This window comes from Brienomyrus brachyistius, unplaced genomic scaffold (assembly GCF_023856365.1).
Source record: "Brienomyrus brachyistius isolate T26 unplaced genomic scaffold, BBRACH_0.4 scaffold49, whole genome shotgun sequence".
Classification (NCBI taxonomy): Eukaryota; Metazoa; Chordata; class Actinopteri; order Osteoglossiformes; family Mormyridae; genus Brienomyrus; species Brienomyrus brachyistius.
Window position 1 is genome coordinate 2,347,501 of NW_026042324.1, and position 24,256 is coordinate 2,371,756.

The 24,256-nt window shown below is 40.6% G+C and overlaps 2 protein-coding genes across 2 annotated transcripts in view; both read right to left on the reverse strand.

Moving 5' to 3' along the window:
* LOC125723495 (protein arginine N-methyltransferase 3-like) overlaps positions 1-15,746 on the reverse strand; it is a 63,951-nt gene extending 48,205 nt beyond the window's left edge. Inside the window, exons 1-9 of the mRNA XM_049000126.1 lie at positions 15,657-15,746; positions 15,242-15,365; positions 14,085-14,167; positions 13,947-13,996; positions 12,685-12,790; positions 12,437-12,590; positions 11,522-11,684; positions 1,359-1,424; positions 799-920 (exon numbers count right to left, since the gene is read on the reverse strand). Of these exons, the coding sequence (XP_048856083.1) occupies positions 799-920; positions 1,359-1,424; positions 11,522-11,684; positions 12,437-12,590; positions 12,685-12,790; positions 13,947-13,996; positions 14,085-14,167; positions 15,242-15,365; positions 15,657-15,672 (884 nt within the window). The 5' untranslated portion in view covers positions 15,673-15,746. The remainder of the gene's footprint in view (positions 1-798; positions 921-1,358; positions 1,425-11,521; positions 11,685-12,436; positions 12,591-12,684; positions 12,791-13,946; positions 13,997-14,084; positions 14,168-15,241; positions 15,366-15,656) is intronic.
* Positions 15,747-18,699: 2,953 nt separating this feature from the next.
* On the reverse strand, positions 18,700-23,140 carry LOC125723504 (oxidoreductase HTATIP2-like). Its single transcript, XM_049000144.1, has 6 exons — positions 22,956-23,140; positions 22,437-22,626; positions 21,436-21,543; positions 19,835-19,972; positions 19,655-19,716; positions 18,700-19,453 (listed from the first exon to the last, which is right to left on the reverse strand). The coding sequence occupies exons 1-6, from the start codon at positions 23,069-23,071 to the stop codon at positions 19,240-19,242; spliced, it is 828 nt and encodes a 275-aa protein (XP_048856101.1). The 5' UTR covers positions 23,072-23,140; the 3' UTR covers positions 18,700-19,239.
* Positions 23,141-24,256: the final 1,116 nt, after the last annotated feature.

Below are 24,256 nucleotides of genomic sequence, written 5' to 3' on the forward strand. Positions count from 1 at the left end.
TATATAAAAATTACGAGACAGTAGAGCGAAGGCATAAGTGATGGCATAGGGCATGGTGGTAGGGATGGGGGCAGGGGGCGGCATGCGGCACACGGTGACTGAAGCTGATCTAGCAATAACAGGCTGTATTAACTGTGCCAGGCGGGAGGGAGGAGTTCTGCAAGGAGGTCTTTAAATTACAGGAGTGTCACAACTGACAGAGGTTTTATTGAAGCCAACCACCTGGGACAAATAAAGTTGGTTAGAGGTCAGACGAAGAGTCGTGCACTGCAGCCAGCGGTGGGCAGCAGGACTCCAGCTACGGGGCGGTGACGATGACGGTGACGGTGACTAAGGGCGCGAGCTCTGAGCCGCAGTGCGCCACGAGAAAGAATTCAGCCGGGAGGGGGGGGAAAAAACCCACGTTGGTGGAGGCATGGAAGGTTCCTTCCAGGAGTGGGGGGGGGTGAGCAGATTTAGGGGCTGACATTGTTACTGACAGCGGCTTCAGGGCTGGGAATGTTCTGAGTGTCCATGGGAGTAAAAGCTGAAAAGACGGGGTAGGGGGCTCTGCTGGTGTAGAAAGGAAGGAGGCAAGGAAGCATCACCCCCATGCTGCAGAAATACATTAAATTACTGGTCACGTGTGCATCTGCATTCATTCGTCATTCACATTAAGGTAAACGTCAGTGACTGTGTATTTAACAGTGTGTGACAGTACTCGACAAACACGTGAGAGGCATCTTAACGCGGCTCGTGACCCTACACCACGCACCCTTAAACGTTTGAGCTAGCAGTCCAGCACATGGAAATCCTCACCTGACAATGTCCATAGTCTGATAGATGATTTCCGACTGGTCCACTCCTATCACCTTCCTGGCCCCGGATCTGGCCGCGAACATGGAAAGAATCCCTGTACCGCACCCCACGTCTAGCACCACCTGCAGGCCAGCCAAAGCAGCACATTTATGCAGGCATTCTGGCACAGCGAGTCATCCCGCCCATTCCAGCAGTAACATGTAGGGAGGGGCCACAGGCATTCATCATGCTGACAGGGCAGTCTGAGCCCAGAGGACTCCTCGCCCCAAGCGGCAGATGCCCGATGGCCGAGATAAGCGCCATCTCCAGAATGACCCCCCCCCCCACCAAAAGAACAGTTTCACCAGCCATTATCAGCTCATAACGAATGGCCGTGCAAAAACCCCATTGCTACTGTACTGAAAGCAGGAGCGAATATCCTCTTTATCAGGGCTGCACAGTCTGCAGCCCAGCGAAATAACAGCACGGCATGTAATGAAACCCAAGCGAGTTTGATCAGGGTCTATCACAAGCACTGCCCAAGCTGGGCCACATATCCAAGCCCAGTGCCATAGACTCACCTTATCCCGGAAGACATCTGGGTTGAAGTACATGAAGTCCCTGTAGCTTTCAGTGCGTACCCTGTCCTGCGAGGACATACAAAGCCAGCATTAACAGGGAGAAAGAGGAAGGGGACACACTCCAGCAAGACAGATCAATAAGAAAACATATCATCGAGTCAGACTTATTTTAATGGCCTCTTCATATCAGACACACCCGTGGTTCGGCTTTGGATATCAGGCAGCTCTGCTCTACTTTCTTACATTTAAATTCCCTTTATTTAACAAAAGCTTTTGTCCACAGCGACATACAAGTGCGGATCAGAGAGCAGAATTAGCCAGCGGCACTAGAGCAGTCGGGGTTAAGGGCCTTGATCAAGGGCCCAGTACAGACATCACTCTGCACCAGGCAGAGCCTCACACAGCCCTGCACATTTCTGTGTACATGTTACCTAGGCACACACACTAGCTTAATAACCATTTAAAAAAACACACTGTCAGTGGTTTTTTTTTAACTTTGTTCTACCACTAAGGGGAGAGCTGTATCCAGAGTAAACCCTAGTATTAACATGGAATATAGAAATAAAATTAAACTAGCAAGGGAGACCGTATTCCACGCACAGCCCCAGAGGCCAGAAGTACCGAGTGAGTTACCTGGACGTGTTAAAGCCATGAATGTGTATTTATCTGAATGGTCTGAGCCCAAGTTATGACATGTAACTCTGAAACTACATCTATTCATTTACTGCACATTCCACGCCAATTTGCACAATGTTTCTGCACCAATTAGGTGGTCAGTCTGATCAGCTGTATTTGTCTTAATGTCTATGTCTTAAAGTGTCATTTATATTATTCATGTCTAAATATTTATATTCTATTTATCTCATTTTCACAATTAACAACATTTTCTGTGACATCGCAGTAAGAATAACAGACGCACTAATGGTACATATGGGGCCCCGAAGGGCCCACGCAGGTTTTTTTTTTTTTCTTTGCTGGCACGATGTACTAAATTGTGTGCAGAATTTACTTTAACGTTCCCATGAAATTTCTAAATCAAACTTGCGCAGTCCCTAAAATATGCATACGATTTACTTTTTTTGTGCTCTCCATTTTCTATTTAAAGCTATTTCAATTCATTTTACTACTAACTACGTGTAACTTTTTGGTTATTCGTGTTCTTGCCTGAAGTACCTGGGGTGAAGTGCGCAAATACTATGGGTTCTATGGTAGTAAATTTATTTGCTCATATCTTAATAATAAGGCAAAATGTGTCTCCCAATTCAACCCTGCCTTATTCTCCTAGACCTGGCACTTGCCCCAACAAAGTTTCAACTAATTCTCTGGCAGAAATTAGGCATAATGGTCATCTAATTTATAATACTGCGCACATAGAAACTAATGAGATGCATACATTATGCAAACTAATAATGCATACATCTTTGACCCCATATCTTTATAATAATATGTAATGGGTCTCCTATTTCAATTCAATCCCCCTGTACTTTTTTACTGAATAAAATCTACTCTTTGTGGTCATTTAATTATCATTACATATCAGGCAGTTTTTTTATGAATTCTTTTTTTAATGAGTCGGTCACGCAGTTTTACATTACGGTTTTGCTGTGCATTATATCGCAGCACAAACAAACAACAAAAGCTAAAATACTGCTGAAGAAGCACACTTAGAATTTACTTTGCTCTCAGAGTCTTCACCCTTGTCGTGTCCCCCAAAATGGCAGCTTCTGAAGACCCAAGAATTAAATTTCATTAATTAGCCTTTTCAGAATCTCGCGGATTTCCTCACGGTGTCATTGTGTTTGGCTAACTGGAGAAGCACGCCTTCATCAATCATCAACTAGGTCTATCAGTCCTCACTAAGGTTGCCACTTTCAATTTTAATAAATAAAACAGGCCACTGCCCATATCTCCAAGGCCCGCAATGATAAAATTTGCTTGGGGCAGGGAGGGGGGGGGGGGGGGGGGGGTTTGTTGATCACGACGCCCGAAACTATGAGAAATTGCATATCATATCGGTTAAAACTGGACACAACATTTTTATTTGCTAATAGAGGGCAATCATGCAATGCACAGGATGACTGAAAACTATAATCCTCACATTTCCTCAAAAGACTTCATTGCATGACTGGACTGACATGTTCCTTTTGCACATTTAAATTAGATTTAGCGCTTTCAGAAACGGCTTATCGCTTGGTCCTCCCATCTAATCTGTAGTTGTCCCACACTTATGAACTTCTATTCATTCTATCCATTTCTCTTTTGCACGATGACCAAAATTGTCAGTGATATAACAGTAAGAACTGTAACACGGACAGTTTGTTATTTCATGATGTACATGCAACTCATTTATGTTGAACTGATGCGTTTATCAAAAAAAAAATTCAGTTGACGCAAGAGGTATAGAGACATTTCTAAGTTCTGAAAACATCCAGAGTACAGCCCAGAATAACCAGGGCTCGTCTTAGACCATTGCAGTGGGGTCCAAGGTAATTTTTTAAATACAAATTTCACTTCTACAAACCCCATATCCAAGGATTTTGAGAAGACCAATTATAGCCTAAACCACCTACAATTTCTGTATGAACAAATAAAAAATTTGCGTATCCTTTTCTCTCTCCAGGTCACACGTCTAACATCTGTTTTGGTGCATAACTTACTCACACAAATGGAGAGAGTACTCCAGTCTTTCAAAACTCCCAAACCATTTTTTCTGAGAGGACCTTCTTTTCATTCAAAGGAAGTGAGATAATTTTCAAGACTAGTCCTGGTTCTAAACAGCCTAAATCATCTGCCTCTCTGTCTTGCTCTTCTAAAACCTCCTCTGGCTTCCCTGACTGATCTAAAATGTAAAGATTTGTGCACATAGAAAATAACATACAGTAAAATACTATACAGTAAAATGCCTTATCCTGATATTCTGTATCAATAAAGTAAATGAACCCGAGAACAAAGTGATGTCCAAATCAAAATGATATCTATTACAACTAAACTTTTACATATCTAAATGTCAAATTTCTGATTCGGCTGACATCTGACCCCGGGGTTGCCTATTTAAAGTCCTTTCTAACTCAATTTCAACTATACATAAGCATTATCATCAGACCATGATAATATGTAGATCATCATATTGACCTTTATTATACAGATTTCTTCATATTTACTGTCTCTCTCTCTCTCTCTCTCTCTCTCTCTCTCTCTCCCTCCCTCCCTCCCTCCCTGTCCCTGTTTCACACACACGCACACGCACACGCGCACGCACACACACACACACACACACACACACACACAACCCCAGTAAGTCTCTCCCAGCCTCTAGCTCTGCTTAACAACATTCTGTGGTACTTCCCTATATTAAATCAACATATTAAAGCATCAAGATAACAGACTCTGTCTACTGCCAAAAGCATATCCAGGACATTTCTTTTCTGGACTTTTCACCTTTTAGGTGACACTCCTCTACTTACGAATGAGATACGTGAACTTGAAATGTTCCTAAGTCGTTATTGAACATCATTTTCAGGGTATACGCTAGTACAGATAACTAGGATGCTGGGAGTACGCACGCTACGCTGCTGTGCGGCGGGAGTAGCGGCCAGAAGTTGTACTACGCGGAATTGGCGTGCAGAAAAAAAAATTATGTTGCGGACAGGAAACGGGAGCCCAATGAACACAATTTGGACTTACAGTCCTCTTCGTTCGTATGTCTGAAAGTTCGTATGTTGAACGTTTATAATTAGAGGAGTATATTTATTTGTATTTTTGCAATTTCACTGCAATCGATTAAGTCATACCAGTTATAATTATAGTTACTATATAATGGTTGAAATGATTTTACTGTCAAAGATCCACTCTTGTGATCTAGTCTTGTATGTTGCTTTGGACAAAAGCATCTGCTAAATATGTACATATACTGTAAATAGTGTCTAAATAATGTAGATTGTTCTGTGCCATTGGCTGAGCCTGAGGCACTTTAAAACCACTACAAAACCCTCACACAATAAACACGTTTAAAAACAATGCTTATGAATCCAGGATACTTTTACCTATTTATGTTCACTAAGATGGGACTTTTTAGTAAACACAAGCAACACCTTGCAGGGCTGCAGAATAACTTTTTCCACTAGTAGCACTCGTGTTCCTTACTGAAAATTTCAGGAGCACCAGCATAAAATTTAGGCCACCACTTTAATCAACAATCGGTGCAACATATTCCTATTTATCATCTTTAATGTATTACTGATAAATGCTTTGGTAATAATTATACAATATACAGAAATGACAATGTAATGTTTTAAAGGAAAAAGTGAAGTAGTGCTCAAGAGAAAAACATTATGTTAAATGGTGCTTTTTACAACATAAACACTAAATAAAAATTGTACAAAAAGTGAACATAAGGTGTGTGGTCAGCTGCTACTCCATCGGTGCATCTGTCCCTGTATACATTATACGTCAAGCTGCTTTACAAGTGTTTCATGAGGCATTTTCCCATCAAAATTAAGCAACCCAGTTCCTGGACCTGTCCCACCACATATCAGGAACCTTCAGCCAAACAAGCATGGGAGATACAAAAAGCTCATAGCTTAAACCTCACACTTAACTTCAAAGGAATCCAAAGATGATATTACAAGCTTATCTTACACACTCTCCCCACGTCTCCAAAAATGCGACATGGTTAAATTCTCCCCTAATAAATGTCGCTGACAGGGTTGCCATCCATCCCTTAAAAAAACAGGAACATACCGTGTAATACGCAATAGAGCAGTTTATTTTCCAATACTGGGATGATCCCATATCATTAGGGATTGTTACTTCAAATTATCATGCTAATAGGATCAAATACCTGAACTTTACTAACTATGCAGTGTTGCTTCAATTTTGGGATAATCTGTCTCAAAATCTGATCCCTTCCAGTATTCACAATGTGCCTGCAAAGTTTGGGGAAAAAAACACATAAAATACTTTTGGAGTTACTAATCACAAGACCAAGTGTCTTCTACAACTGGCGTTCATCTCCACACACCACTTCTGCTTCAGTTTTGTATGAAAGTCCATTTCCACCACATTTAAAAAAAAACTTTACTTAATTGCGATTTTATTTCTCGTTACTGCGGGTTTATTTCATTGAGCTCTGACTATTTCTCATTATTCTTAGTTTACTTCTTGTAATTCGGAGTTCTTTTCTAACAAGCAGTCAGAGCCATCACTTTTGCTCCCTAAAGCTTTAATGGTTCAATGCAATGCACATGCTGCATCTGCGCTGTCCAGGCATTTTCATATTTCAAATTGTGTGTGTATAAGTGGTAGCCTACATCGAAACTAGTAACAATAATGATCCTGTAAACGTTAACCAAGTATGAAATGAAAAGGGACAATAAAACTAAACTTTCACCTAATTGGGTGTTATATAGGCATATTTAACTTTAATGCTTTGTGCATTAAAAGACCCTAACAATCATGACATCACACAAAATATATATTCTAATCACAGTCAGTAAAAAATATCCAGCGTTTCTTTCTATTGTTAGACTACTAGTTGCATACACTGGTGTCACAAGAATAACTGAATAACTGAAACCATGGTAATGAAGGCAGTAGTAGTGTCACCCTATTTTACTGCAGTGTTTCCCCTACCATTATATCAGGGGTGCACCCCAACCCCCCCCCCCCAACGGCACCTCCCACCCCCCCTTAAAAGTCAAGTTAATTTTATTTAACTGCCCTTTTTGCTACCACCACGCGGCACTGCTTCATTTTTGGGTTGATTTGTCTCCGTTTTAATTTTTCACCCATACAATGCTGGTATAAAGTTTTAAGAAAGATCCATCAAACACTTCTTAAGCTATTGACTTACATGCTAAAGCCTCTGCAATAGAGCTGGCAAAGTACTGGTGCTAAAAGCATATGTATAACCTGAAATCTGGGGAACACAAAAAACTGAACACAAAATGAACGTTCATATACACAGTATATACATTGCAGTATGTCATGGGCTTTCCATCCATCCATCCATCCATCCATTTTCCAAACCGCTTATCCTACTGGGTTGCGGGGGGTCCGGAGCCTATGCCGAAAGCAATGGACACGAGGCAGGGAACAACCCAGGATGGGGGGCCAGCCCATCGCAGGGCACACTCACACACCATTCACTCACACATGCACACCTATGGGCAATTTAGCAACTCCAATTAGCCTCAGCATGTTTTTGGACTGTGGGGGGAAACCGGAGTACCCGGAGGAAACCCCACGATGACATGGGTTGAACATGCAAACTCCACACACATGTAACCCAGGCGAGACTCGAACCCGGGTCGCAGAGGTGTGAGGCAACAGTGCTAACCACTGCACCACCATGCCGCCCCTCATGGGATTTCACATTTGAAAAATTGCGACCAAAATTTGCACCACATCACAATGTGGAAAAAGATCTGTCACACACTTTCAGTTATTGTGTTTACAAGACCAAGTGTATTCTTATAACTGCTATTTCATTCCCATGCTCCCACACAGCAGTGCTGCAATAGTTTTGAGCCATTCGCCTGAAATGAAATCAGCTGTAGATCTTCATTCATATAATGTTTTGTGAAGATCCATCAAATACTTTTCAGACTTGTCACGTTCACAATGTCTGATTTCACAATTCTTTATGCTGCCATTAAGCAGCGTTGCTTCAATTTTGGGGTGATCTGTCTAAAAATTTAAGCAGTTCTAGTTCAGCACCCAATCACTGCTTCTGTAAAATTCGAAAAAGATCCATCGATTCTCCCAAGTCATGGTTTTAAAGGATCAAGTGTCAAAACTATCCTTTTTTTGGTATCACTGTGTGGCGATTTTTCTCAAAATTTCATCAGTTGTAATTTGTCACCCATAAAATACATCTCCAACATTTGAAAAATATCCATCAAACAGACCTAACAAGTAAAGCATCTGCAGTGGCAATGCAGGACTGCTCCCAGAATCTGTGGAATTCAAAAAGACGTCAGCCCCGTTCAGCAGGGAGAAGGGGGTATGCGGCTTGCGGTTCATTAGGGGATGCGTAGACGGGAGGAATAACGCTTCCAGCAGGACGCGTCTCACTAAGGCCTCGTTCCCTTCCCATCCCACTGCAACCCGTTATCTTGCTTAACCAGGACATAGAAAAACACACGACGTCTCAGCAATCCACAGCTTTGTGGAAAGCAGCAACGTTGAGCTGTGACCTGACACGTAAAAGCTTGTAATTTATCTGCAAAAACTCCCAGTCAGGTGTGGGGGGTGACTATTAATTCCTTTGCCTTCTCATGTTCTGTATTGTGCATGGGCCACTTAAAACATAATTAGTGCTCAGACATTTCCGGGAAAATTACTTTTTTGAACGGATAAGCTATCCTGAGTTACAAGTCATAAAAAAAGCAATAAATGTAGGATCCAAGCCACCAGCCGACGACGCCACTGCCCTGTAAAATCATGAGGCAAAGAAGACCCACAACACCCAGTAGCTAGAGCTACAGCAGACTACTGATCATTTCAGAGAGTCAACTGTGAGGCTTCCTACATGCAGGAAACTGCAAAGAGTCAATGACAGTTCCTCAGTACACACTGAATAATAAGCTACAAATTAACTCTTGTAAAATGAGTGTATAAATAAGAATGCACTGTAGATTTCACAGCAGTGACACATTCAACTGCACTTACAGTGACGTCTCTGATTATTGGCCAGACACATCTGAAATTTCTTAATGGCGATTTGAGGTTCCTTGTCATTCATTTAAAGGACATTGAGGATTCCATTTACACACAAAGCAGGATTTTGACTTACTGCCAGAACTTCCTCTGATCAGACCAGCATTTGGGTCCAGAAGCTGACACGCGCACACACACACACACATACACACACACACAGCACCACTCTCATTCACAGTCATAACAGATCACACACACATACAGTAGCCGCACTAGCCGAGCATAACTGAGCCAGAGAGCAACTCCATTAATTAATCCACCAATCAAAGCATGTTGCTCTGCTCCCCAGTTAATTACACGCTATCAGGCCCATGCCAGCACATTCCCAGGCAGTGGAGCTCATGGCGAGAAGCTCATGTCATCAGTAACAGGCAGATGAATATCTCTCATATTCTTACGTTACATTAAATGGGTCAAAAGTAAAAACACCCCAACATACCTAAAAAAAAAATACAATTCAAATGGAGCACAAATTAAAGTGAAACAGTCCACCAAAAAACGTGTGTATATTAATTAGAGCTGTCGCGATTACTCAATTAAACTCGATTTCTCAATTTTAAAAATGCACCGATTAAAATTTGCCTTTTCGATTACTCGGTAATGTAGCAGAAGGGAGATGAATCATAATCAATGAGGGTCCAAATAAAGAGTGAGAACCTCAGTTGAGTGGAACCACTTCACGTTAAACGTGAAAACGCAAACTTTCAGAAGACTTTCCGGTTTGAGAAACTCATCCAACAACGGGAGGTTAGCCATAGATAACAATACACTATGTACTAATCAGCCTCTTGCAATTGACTAGCTTGTCTTTGTTATTACTTCGCTATAAATGCATTAGGCTTAATTTACTTTATACAATTTATGTATCACGGCTAAAATGAAGGCTTTTTGTGAACACACTGTGATAGAGTAGGGCTGAACTATGCTATAAGAAGTTCACAGCGCAATAATAGAAATTTATGCCATAAAAACTGCGATACTTATAAAGCAAAAGGAAGAGCTGAAAATTTACTCAAAATTAATTGTAACCTAATACAGTTTCTTATCTAAGTTTCTGCCAACTAAGCTAATGATGTTACTGCGAGTTGTGGCAACAGACCCTAAGCAGTTATATTATAAAAACTTGCTTTGACTAGCAATTCAAAGAATTTCCATACAGAGATAGATGAATGTCTTTTGGTGACCAACTATTGTTCACTTTTCTATTCCTTAGTAATTTTTGTGAAATTTCTCACAAACGTGCCACACTATACACGCGAGTTCAACAGCAAGGACACGAATGATTATGATTTTCTCAGAGAGCACATACAGAGCTCAAGAGAGGGAGTTAAATTTAGGCACAATTTTTGAAACGTATGCTAGACAATGCTGATAACCATTAGTAAAATTGCAAAGCTTGCTAAGTTTTGTTTCCTATGACAAAGCCACAGTGCTTTACTTTAACTTACTGAAGGTCTCAGCCCAGCTGACTATTGCAGCTCTTGCGATGTGACGATTTATATTAACCTTGCATATCGTGCAGGTATACTATCGAGAGCAGTATGGTGGCATAGCGCTGTCTAGTTTTCAGGTTTTTCCTGTGTGTGTACGGATGTACACCAGATCTGCCGCTTTCCTCCCACAGTCCACAAACATGTAACTTAAGTGTGGTGCTTCAATGGACTATATGAATGAGTGAGAGGCTGAGCGCGGGAACGCCCATACGTATGTATGTATTTACTTATGTTTTATTGTGCACGAATACCAACAATGGGCCGCTACCTCGTCCCGGGCTGGCTCCTGCCTTACGACATTTGAAATAAATAACATACAAATAAAAAAATGTATATATGTATATATTATATATAAACAATTATTCAACTAATCGTCAAATCAACAGATGACTCAATTATCAATATACTCAATAGTGACAGCCCGTTTGTTACTGTTACTATATTACTGATAAAACGGGGCAGGGACACACAAAACGGCGTTTTTATTTCATCACTTGCAGCGACTTTGCGGCAGATGTTACTGAGGAGCTGACTGGCAGCACATAAAACCAAAGCACCACCATAAAGACTGCGTCACACAGCTGAAGAGCCAATGAGGAAGCAGGGAGTGCAAAGGGTTAAAACTGCAGTACAGGCTCTGTGCGTCAACTGCAAGCCGTGTGTGACACACTGACGTCCATCCGAGGAGGCCCTGCAAAGGCGCTTCACACTCATGGCAGCCACCGAACGATGCAATGGCCGGCAGTGACGTGGCCGACGTCAGCCTGACGCACTGTACCGCATAGGTAGCGGTACAGATTGCGCTGCAGTGCCTACACGCAACCAAAAGCAGTACACCATGCCCTTAACAGCAGAGACAGCTCCCTGCACTGCCACTGGGGGGCAGTGATGCCCAGGGAGTACTGTATCACCCATGACTGACTCCCTGCAACTCTGCGGTGTAGCCCTCACCTTCAACATCTCCTCATGGATCCCATAGTGGCCATAGGAGATGAAGTAGGCCTCGTCCTCGTCCTCCCGTAGCTCAGCAACGGGCCCAGTGGACAAGGACCCCGGGGCCGTCCCTGGGCCACGGCCGGAATCCACATTCAGCACTAAGCTCTGCACCAGGACTCTGCAAGGAGATCCAAAAGACATCCCTAAAGCAATGGACAGTGCCCCACAAGGAGGGAGCTACTATTGCAGTGGTATTTCCCTCCCATTTTTCCCACCAGAACCCCTTGACTGAACATTAGAGTGCCCTCTGCTGGACACTGGAGAAAGAACATACAGGTCTAAACCATCGCGATGAACCAGCTCATAAAAGCATATCATATATATATATACATATATAGCTTACTACTTATATAGATTATAACTAAATATATGCAATTTACTAGTAAATATTCAGACTTGAAGGAGTTAATATACCAATACATGAAACTACTCCTGTTCATAAGTCCCAAAGTAAGGAATACTCCCTGAATTTTAGTTACGGGTTACTTTATGTAAATTTTACTACTGCAATTGAAACATACTGAAATAAAGCAATAAATAATAGGGATGACAATTATAAAAATAACTAAAGAACAAAATAAAGGTCAAAGTTTATAAACGAGCGAAGTTCCCAAACAAAAAACTTTTGTTGTGCAATTAGGTAATATTTCTCTAAACAGATAACACAGATTCTTATGTGTGCAACAGTTTGACCCATTATTATAAACCACAGCAACCATGTACATTTAGCAAATGTTACCCTTGGCTTGTGACATCCCCCTGCACTTTTCCTATCTGCATATGTGTATAGATGCTGCTGCCGTTAAGGAGGAGGCAGGCTTTGTAAAGTGCGAGGGACACGCTGGGACAGCCAGATGGCGGCACACTGACTTCAGCCTGTGAAGGTCGTCCAGGGCCCTGCCCAGGGCCTCCTCTGTGCGAGCTGCTCTCTCTTCTGCACACTGGGCTCTGCAGAGGAGGCCAGCAGCAGACTCCGGGTCCGGGGCCACAGTGTCCACACCCAGCCCATAAAGCTCCTCGATGTCTGCAAAGGCAAATGGCACACAAGCCAACGTAGAGTGAAGCAGAGCGGGGCGCTATACTGCCGTGCAGCCGGCTTCAGGAAGGACAGCGCATACCGATCTGAAGCAGAGGGTCATCCTGCAGTGCTGGTCTCATGTAGTCATCATTATCCCACGGAGGGCAATCTTCAGGCACACTAAGCAGCACCTCTGCACTGCATTGCTATGGGCGAGACACTCTCAGAGTCAACTTAAATATCAATCATCCTGAATTTCATTACTAAGCTACATCTAAAGGCTTTGTTTTGAGGCTGAAAAATAGCATAAAAAATTACGTGCTTTGGGAGAGCTTATCTCATGGACGGCACCAAGTTTTATATACAAGTAGTTCACATGTTTTTCCATTATAAAAAACGGACTTGTTACTCCAAGCGCCACACTGTTTTTAACGGCCAAATGTAATGTAAAAAAATGCAGGTGACAAGATGAACTTTGACCCGGAACAAAGTAACAGATTTATGCAAAAGCAGTCATTCTGAGCTTTCCAACAAGCTCAGCCATGATTCTGTAATCGTAAAAAAAAAAAGAAAAAGTTTCAGCTCATAAGAAAACATTCTGTTATCACTTCTGTGCTACCTGTGATGTAGAACAGATGCTATATCTCAAAGGGAAATTAATCAAATAATACAGAAAGAACATCTCAGCTGTGGAAGGTACAGTTAATTCACAGGCCAAATTTCATAAAAATCACAAATTGTGATGTTAAGGCCATTTTCTGAATTGAATTAGAAACACCCAGTAATTCCCATTCCCAGTGACTCCTTGATAAATATTTAATATATCATGCATTAATAGTGCATGAGGACAGTGTTACAAATGTTTGTGGTTCTTAACAGATGAAGCACGTAATTTCAATACGGCTCAGAACTGCTATGATCAGAAATGATCTTTCCCAGGCTTGAACCCCAAAGCAAACAGGTGAAATAACTGCCAAGAGGTTCCACCGTTCTGGATAGCCCACAGAGTGGATAATAAATACTCTGAGCCAACTTTCTTGTAAAAATAACAAATTATCTACACTTTACCACCATGTCAGCCTTAGAATTTCAGTCACAATGACTATTTTTACATCCTGCGAGGCAGCGGTTAAGCTCACACCACTGAAAGGGCTTAAACATTACTTTTTCAAAAATTCTTTTTTAAATTTTATAGACTAAATGTATGGAATTTCGCATGACATTTTAAAAGGCTTTACAGGACATGAATACAGCATTCACTAACAATAAACAGAAGAAAAATATTCATGTCTTGAAGATATTATACAGTTCCATACAGTGCATAAAGTCCAAATCTTTTTCTCCATCACTACAAATACTTACTGCGGATCGTATGTAGTTTATGAGCTTTATATAGCCATAGTCATCCAGTTCTGCAAAGACATTTAATAGTTAAAATAATGTGTTTATAATTTCAGCATCTTTGAACTGACAGTATTAATCAATGATTAAAAAACTTACTGCGTCTTTTCACATAACTTGGAATGTCCACATGATGGTCGGACTGACAGTGCAAGAACGTCTCTTGTACAGAATACAATAACCTAAAAAACAACAGAACACACAATACATACAAGACAAGAACATACATCGTTCAACCACTTATCCAGAATAGGGTCAAAGTAACTGGTGGGTATTTCAGACAGAACAAAACAGGAAGGACTTATCACGCTAAAAAAAAACTTTATATACCTTCAGATTGCTAAAGAAACTGCACTGTGCAGCTTGGCTGGTGAGGAAGAAGTGGTTATAAAAAGGGTTCTACTGTGATTGCATGGAAACGGTTTATATTTGTCAAATCCAACATGGACCAATCTTCTACAATTTGCAAACTCTGCAAAGATATTGTTCATGCAACAGGTGGTAACACAGCCAGTTTTATCTACTATAATTTTGTTTGTATTTGTTGTGAACTGAGTTCAGAAATGTACAGTTACCGAAAGATATATGTTCATTTGTATTCAAAACTTTGTACTTTTTTTCATATTAAACAAATGAAAAAGCACCTTTGCTATAATGAGTGAGTTTCTTTTACACGTATTTTACATATCTTAATAATTTAGTTTATTAGTATTATGTTACGTGCTGCGTTTCTAATCTATATTTTGCGGATCATTATTCTAACAAAAAATATTGTGATATGACATTATGGCCATATTACACAGCCCTAGTTGAAGGCACGAGGCCAGCCCATAACGAGGAGCACACAAAACCCCAAAACACAATCACACAAAATGGCCAGTTTAAAAAAGTCAGTTCAACTAATGTTGAACTGCAGAAAGTAACGGAAATCCAGAACAGCGTGGAAATAACATAGCGTGTACAATCTCTTTTTCATGACTGCATTTACATACATCATATTCAATGTGTTTTTCTAAAATCTAATCCAACCATTTTAATTCCATTTTACACTAATGTAGATAACGTTAAAACGCAGATTAACAGGGGCTGTATTCCACTGTGGCACTGTGGTTGTGTAGGTTGTGAAAACTCCAGTGTATTTAAAAAATTGACCTATATTACTATATTAATTTATTAAATTGATATAAAACTATAACAATTACAACAGCAAACTACTGCGACGCAGCACCTCCGAAGCTTAGTTTGCAAATGCTTACCGGTCACAAAACAAGCATGTGATGGTCACATTGTTGGGATCCTCGTCCATGCACTGCCACTGGTCATCGTCGCCGTCGCTATCTGACAGATCTGGCATTTCGTCTCTGGCCGAAGCACTGCCCTCTATTTAAATGGAGCACGTGCAACAATATGAAACTATCTGAGGACACCTATACACATAATGCAACTAAACCACTTCGTATATTTCGTGTTATTGATCCGCAATTATGAAAATCTTAACGAATTACAGTAAAAGGCAACCGATTTATGGATCTTAACTGAGACACTCATGTGCTGCAACTTATACGTTGAATAATGCGTCACATGCCGCTTACTACTAGAATTTTTTATATTTTTTTATGCATCTACAAAAAAATTGAAATCGCTAAGATTCATTCAGTATTTCACGTGTACCTGTGTACTGCGCCATGATACCTCCTTCCGTTAATACGTTTATTTCCGGGTCATGTATAACATTACACAATTACGTTTTGACCACATGAGGTCGCTGTGTCTTCTGAACAGTGATAACTTAGTTCATGAAAGTTATTTTCCCCCAGGAAATGTATTTAAAACAAAAAGGTGTTGTATTCACGATTGTCGTACAAATATATTAAAGTAAAAAACAGAGATCCGTTCAGCATGACTGACATGTCTTTAGATTTCAAATAAAATGTCGTTCCTTTAGCGTTAAAATGTTTTATTCGATAAATATTAAAGTTCCATACTTTTCAGTCGATTACAGCAAGGTTATTTCACTTTGTGGATGTAGAATATGCCAAGAATAATTAAGAGTTGAATTATATTTATCATTATCCAGCCCATGAAACACAAAATACAGCATCACGTAAAATACTGTATATCAATTTTCACATAATTACCAGTTTTTCTGTTTACAAAGTTTAGCATATCATTCCAAAATAAATTTGACTGATCACAGTGGAAAAAGCAAATGAAATATTGTTTCTCTATCAGAATTGCCAAAAACACTGGTATGTTAAATGTTTAGCTTAAATCTTTTCAAAACCTCTTTAAGAGGGTAAATTGTATGTAAAATCTTGAAGGAAACATCTTTTAGTTTATTAATAATACAATATTTTTTGGAATACAAGTACTTCCCACCTGGAGATCACACCAAAAGAACTTTGCTGCAGAGTGTGTAACACAGTTCAAATCATTTATGTTGATGGCCTACTCTACAGTTTGTTCCAAATATCAATATCTCCGATAATCATGTGCTCAGAGATAATGTTACTTTCTGTAAGATGACAATTCTTTACAAACTAAAGGGAACCTGTCAGACCAAAAGAACCGTACTGAGGCCCTTGAGCGGGTGTGAACATGAGCCGAGCACAATTGGACCCAACTTCCAGGTGCACTCCTAGAGTCTGAGCTAAACGAGGAGCCAGGGGTGCTTTGCATTCTGGGATGCGGCTGAGCACACAAATCGGGGAAGGGTCTGGCTGCAGAAGACAAGGTCCTCCTCGTGGAGGTTGCCTAATGCTCTGCAGCCAGATTCTTTTTCATACCAATAGCAGCAGCTAAGCGGAAAAGAAGATATGCAGTGAGGTCTTGCTTGGTCTAGCAGCAAGGTATGTTGTTTTCTTGAAATCTGGGCAGATGACTACATCTGTCATCTCCTAAACGCAACACTTAAAAACTCTGAACTTTTTAAAATGTTCAGTCAACAACCGAAGTACAGAGGATTTGACCCGTCGATTGAAGAGTGCCCTGTGAAAGGAAAAAATACTAATGCAACAGTACATAAAAGTGAGACATGTTCAACTGCATAGCCCAGGACACAGGACCTTCTTCCTGTATTTACTGCATAGCCCAGGACACAGGACCCTCTTCCTGTATTTACTGCATAGCCCAGGACGCAGGACCTTCTTCCTGTATTTACTGCATAGCCCAAGACACAGGACCCTCTTCCTGTATTTACTGCATAGCCCTGAATACAGGACCTTCTTCCTGTATTTACTGCATAGCCCAGGACACAGGACCCTCTTCCTGTATTTACTGCATAGCCCTGGACACAGGACCTTCTTCCTGTATTTACTGCATAGCCCAGGACACAGGACCTTCTTCGTGTATTTACTGCATAGCCCAGGACACAGGACCCTCTTATTGTATTTACTGCATAGCCCAGGACACAGGACCTTCTTCTTGTATTTACTGCATAGCCCAGGACACAGGACCCTCTTCCTGTATTTACTGTATAGCCCAGGACACAGGGCCGTCTTCCTGTATTTACTGCATAGCCCAGAACAGAGGACCGTCTTCCTGTATTTACTACATAGCCCAGGAGACAGGACCCTCTTCCTGTATTTACTGCATAGCCCAGGACAGTGGACCCTCTTCCTGTATTTACTACATAGCCCAGGACACAGGACCCTCTTCCTGTATTTACTACATAGCCCAGGACACAGGACCCTCTTCCTGTATTTACTGTATAGCCCAGGATACAGGGCCGTCTTCCTGTATTTACTGCATAGCCCAGGACAGAGGACCGTCTTCCTGTATTTACTACATAGCCCAGGAGACAGGACCCTCTTCCTGTATTTACTGCATAGCCCAGGACAGTGGACCCGAATGTATCGATAAGTATGTTTTACCTCATTTTAACCCATATGTTATAACATATCTGAGTAGTTGGCTCTGCGGTATTTTCACTCAATCAAATTTGGTTCCTTTTAAAAAAACATTTGCGCACCCCTGCTCTAAATGAAAACGCTAAGAATGAAGCATTCGTAAGCATTGTTCTTGTTGATTGTAGCCAATCCCATGTATACACTATAAATAAGAACATTCTTTGTTCAGATATTCTACAAAGGGAACATCAGTGTAGCTGTGCAATTAAGTCTTTCAGAAAATGTAATGATTAACCTGTAACCCATCCCGTATATTATGTAATTGTAAATAAATGCTGTGTCCGGTTTTGAATTTCAGAACAGGCCCCCCCTCCACCCAGCTCTGCTTTTTCTCCACCTGCACCCTCCTGCAATTCCTTCATGCCTCACCAGGAGGTTTAAATTAGTTTAAATACCTCTGTTCTGTTGTAAGCCTTTTTCGATAAATGAGTTACATATAGTGTGCAAAAAATAGTCGCTGCCCCTTGTCATTTTTGACAGCACCAAAAGTCGTTTTCAGACACCTTACACTCAGACCAATGATAACTGCAATAATGATCTTGTCGTGTTTCCAACTGATGATTAGTTTTTGTAACAAACCGTTCAGTAAAAGTCTATCATGTGATATGAGCTTCATTTTGTGTTCAAAATCCTGGTACATTGACAAAAGCATAATATAAATGACAGTTAATCATCTTTGGTTTATGGGCTTGAGGCTTGGGTGCAGCTTATTATGTACTAGGCTACCATTTATACTGTTTTCAATATTAAATGTACTTTGAATGGTACAAACAAAAAGTATATTAAATGAACAATTATATCAGTAATATGCGCAAAAAGTTCATTTAGACTTTAATTTCTCTTATGTTAAAAAATGCCACAATATAAAACGTTACAGGAATATACATAATAACGTTGTTATATACAGATATGTCTCAATCCACACAATGAAATACATTCATCATCAAACGAAAAAAAAAACCATAAAAGCAATTGCAGGTTTATGCAGCCTGAACCACTCCCATCCAATCAGAGGTTCCATCCCCTGGGTGGTGGAAACTGATTGGCTACTACCTGTATATGCACCTTATAAATATGCCACCATGAACATTAGTGTGTAAATGCTGTGTAACAGGCATCCACAGAAGTGCGCATGCTATCTTTGAGGTGGGCAGAAAAATGACTATAATAATTAATTTCTTAATAAAAAAAGTCACGATAACATTTTAAAAGATCAAGAAACGTTTTCAGTGTTGATTCCATTTGTTGTCCACTCTTCTGTATTACCCCCGATATACCTTTTCTATGCAATTACATTTACAGAAAAGGCACCAAAAGTTTTACTTGTACTGAATGCAATCATTTCATTATTCAGCACATTTTCCTAGGTTGTAGATATCCTTGTTCTCAAGAATCTCCGCGCTTTTTCCTTCCTCATTGAGCGTGTTGGCCACCATAGCTTTGGCCACATACTTAACGGGTATGGACATAAAACCGGGGGAAAAGTAGGAGCATCCGGCAAAGAACTTTCTGGCAAGCCACTCTGCTGGTCGCGACTCCTGGCGATCAACCAAAAGCACTCTGAGGGAATAAACATCATCAGATCAAGGCAGAACATGGTAGGACTTGCACTGTCTGAAATGTTCTTGGAGAAATCTAGGGTGCAGACTAGGGTGGGACAGGAAATAAGAAATGATGCAAAAAGCATCTCCTGCAGTAGTTTCATTGGCCCTTAAACTTAGATTGTTAAAGTAAGTATTTAGGAAAGCAAGGAATACTTACGCAGGTCTGAAGATGGAGTACCTTTCAAATTTCAATTCCTGAATATCTGCTTCCACTTGACCCTGGAAAAATGCACATTAAATTTACATGCTGAATCATCTTATAATTACTAGATATTTGATATTAAGGCATAATAATATTTTCAGAAGGATCACTGCTTGTATACTGTAAGGAGTTTACCTTGACTCTCGTGTAAAGGAAGGCACTTGTTTTGTCAGCCTGTGCGGAGGACTCCAGGACGAAGTGGGAGCAGCCACCAGCCTTGGCTAGCTCCGCTGATTTTAACACGTAGTCGTGATCGACTCGAACAAAACCATCCTGTACCCATGTGGCAAAATGATACCATTCAATTCCCTGTTACAAGAGGTCCCAGTTTTAAGTCCACTTTACAGAATGCAAGTATTATACGACTGAGGAAGATAGAAAGTGTGGTACATTTTAGAAACACTGAAAGGAGTAATGCATATGTAACACATATTTTCAAAAATTTTAAACACTAGCCCAGACCCTACTAAATTATCAAAATGTCTTCTTGCCTGCAACTCAGCTCAAAAAATAAACATCTTTATATGTCTGACTTTTCCCCCCTAAATATATCCAGGAGTCAGCAGAGGCTCCAATTGGTGCATTTAAAATTTCGATACGTTGGCAACTGCCTCGCCTCATTTTAATGTTATTCACAGTCCACAGAATGAAGAGTGGATTAGATCAAGCCATTAATTATTTTGGCTTTAGTTCTGGATTAGCCCGCTGTACCATCGACTCCAATTCACAGCCACCATCTGACGAAATGCGAACTGACATAAATACCATGGCTCGCTTTCAATCCGATTATGCAGTTAAATCGGCCCTATGCTAACCCAAGCATCGGACGCTGGCAAGCCCCATTCTTCACCATTCCTGCTAACAACTGACAGCCCCTCCCTAGTACACAGGGACCCACGCTACCACCCCACAGCCCCACGCTAGACCCATCACCTTGCAACAATGTGACCCATTCACTGAGGTGACACATACACTGCCCCTCATCACCCTAAATATTGTTTTATGAGCAACAAATAGACTTGAATCCCCCTCAAGAAACTTCACATCTTCCAAGTGCTGGAATTTCCACAGCTTTTAAGAGGTTAAAGGGGAGATTTAAAAAGAGCTACAATGACTGTCTTGTGCCCCCCTCCCCCGCCCCAACCCACAGCAATAGTAAATTCTAAAGAGCGTGAGTTTGTATGCGAATCTATTCTGAAGCACTGTGGAACTTCAAATACACTGGCTGTAATATTCTTCCCAGGTTCCAACACACAATGGTGGTTCATGGGGGAGAAGTGTTGAAATGTTGACACAACATCCTTTTTCTCAGAGAAACGTACCTAAACAGTCAAGGGAGACTAGGCTCAAATAGCAGTTAGACCCCTAGTCAAAAGGAGGCCCTTTCAATCAAAGTTTCCGTTGATGATGCTGAGGCAAAGGAGCAGCCTCAAAAACTTATGAACTGCATATTTGCTTCCAAAGCAAACACTTGAAACACTTAAGATTATTCCACATTCTTGGAAATTACACAATTTTAAATACAAAATCCGTCAGGTTAAAAAAATAATACTAAAAAAAACAAGATGTAAAATAACCTTTTGAGTTGTTTTTTGAAAATATAGTCACTTACAGATCATTTTACAATTTGATAAAGATGCAACTACTAAATAAATGAGTAAATGCTTTGCGGACTAATCTGAGGAATCCGGTTTTACATGTTGGGTTATAAAATTTAAAATGTTAGTTGAACTTACAGCCCCTGATTTGGCTTTAGTGGTTCCCAGGCAGCAGTATCCTACATCGTGACCATGAAACGCTGAAGCAAAATTATCTAGGTTCTCAAAATCTACAACTTCCTGGATCTGGAAAAAAATGTAAACATAGTTAATTTACTTTAATTGCAAATGTGTACATATTTAATGCATGTAATATGTATTCACACACACACAGTGGACCAAAAGTAGGTATACAGCTTTTATTTTACAAAGTAAAAGGTTCTAGTTTACAAAGTAAAGTTTTTATTTTAGAAAACAATGTGGTGGCACTGACTGGTCACCATGTTCACCCAGCCTGACACCCATGGAATGTTTTTGGGGCGTAGTCAAGGAAAAGGTTTTTAAGAGGAAGCCTCACAAAGAGGATGAATTGAAGAAGTTTATTTTGTAAGAATTTCTGGTCATTGTTGCTAACCTGAATTTATCAAATGTCCTAAAGTGTGTCACAGTATCAGGAAAAGGCTCCAGGAATGTATTAATGTTGACGAAGCACATTTCAAACAGCTAAGAGACTAAACACTTTCCAGTCAGTACTGTAAAATAAAAACTGCATACCTACTTTTGATCCAGCCTGTATGTGTGTATACACACACACACACACACACACACACACATATATATATATATATATATATATATATATATATATATATATGTGTGTGTGTGTGTGTGTGTGTGTGTGTGTGTGTGTTTATGACTTAAGATGCAAAAAAATCTTTAAAATAAACGGAGTAGGTTTGCTGAAAGGATAAATAAGGACACGCTCTTAACTTATTTTCCTCTGGGTGGCTGATGTGATGTGCTGTGCTTTGCACACACGATAAAAAACGCATTAACAAAGAATGTTCCGGGTTTGAGGACACTGACGTCAGCCAGATGTGCAATACGCTCAAACATCCCTGCCATAAATGCGGCCAGATCGCTTTGAAGGCTGTCCACGGGCTTAACAGGGACATTGACATGGCATGTATCTGACTTACCACGCTTTCATAAGCTTTGTCCTCAAAGGTCAGCTGTCGTCTCCCTATCAGGGTAATCTTGGAAAAGATCTTTCGATCCACAAGCTCTTTCAGCAGCTGCTTGCCCGTTTCCCCAGAGGCGCCCAGGACGAAACAGGTTTTATTCTTCTCCCGGAAAGCCTCCTCCAGCGTCCTCATATTACTCGCCATTCTAATACAGATGTAATTTTATATTTTTAGTTTCTGTTTATTTAGACCGAAACCCAGGTTAATAAGGGTCTGTCTATGACTGAAAACAACTTAAAACACGACGCAAAGGTTAGAGGCTTGGCTTTCTACCCACGATCACTGAGCTTGATTTTAAATGATCGTGTTCGCTATGCGACTTCACCAGGGTTCAACACCATGACACATTCTGAGGGACACTGTGATCAAAATTACATTTCAACTGCGGGCGTGGTGTTTAGAAAAGTGACTACAAAACGAGTCTTGCCGCGGCAGCGTTGATCCACGTAACCCCAGTGTGTCACCCTTACTTACCTTGGACACGCTATCGTCTCTGGATACGCAAAATAATGTAAAACGGCTGCTATCAGAACTAGAATGCTGCTCAAGAAGCCCACGGTTTTACCACATCTGCATAAGAGGAACGTCATAACAAGCTGTAAAACAGCACACGAGTGTCGTTCACTTCCGGTTTCGAAATCGAACGAGTGCGCGCAACGTGGCGGCCGTGCACGACGTGGGGCCGTGACGATGACGACAACAACAAGTGCTACAATTACTACATTAATAAATATTGTACTTATCAATATTATTATTCGTTTCACTTTGTCTCAGACGGGGGCGCCGGAGATTAGGCTTGCCATCGGCATTTTTTTGAATGTCTGTAGACCTTTAAGTAAGCGTCATTTTTTGAATGAACCTGACTCTGGCCATAATATATTTTGTACGTCCGCAGACATACATAACAGATTATTATAGGAAAATTAATCTGGCGGTATTTAAGTATTTACTTAATGTGACAAACAATGAATTAAAGCTAACAGTGACATTCAGAAACCTGTTCATTCACACAAGCAGTGATTTTGTCGGTCTGGGCTGTTTTTGCTGCTTTTGATTTGTCATTGGTGGGAACTGAGCTATGGTGTCATTCAAACTGTTTGAAAGGAGCAAGGCTTAACATTAACTAGGGATAAAAATTACTAGCAAGTTTTAATGTGACTGTAGAAAAGAAGTTGAAATTGAGAGTAGCACACAACTGATTATAAATTCCTCAATGCCACCCTTTCCAAACTGACTAGTTGTAACCTAAAGAAATCATAAAACATTCTAGCAAAAGTATTCATTCTTTTAACAAACAACTGAAACTGGCTTTGGCATTTGTGGGTAGCTCGCTAACTAAAGTTAATTTATCTACTTTTGGCTGTAGCTACGTCCAACATCAGTGCCTGACCTCACAAATACTCTTCTGGATAAATGGGCAAAAATTCCCAAAGACACACTCTATAAACTTGAAAAAAGACTTCCTAGAAGAGTGGCAGCTGTTATAGTTGCAATGGAGAGACCAGCTCCATATTGGTTACTGTAGTCTGAAACACACCAGACCATGTGACTATGCAGACCATTTATGCAAATAGACAGTGATGCGATGCAGCGGCACCCTATTGAAAAGTTCTCATATCCCCAGACTCATGGCTGCTATACTGTAGTTTGAACTGGTTAATAATAATAACTAATTAAACAAATAAATACATAAACTAGAAGTATAGAAGCCATGAGCCTCAAACGACTAGTAAATTACCATCTTAACCAAAAGTTTCAGTCCTGAGCTGTGCAAC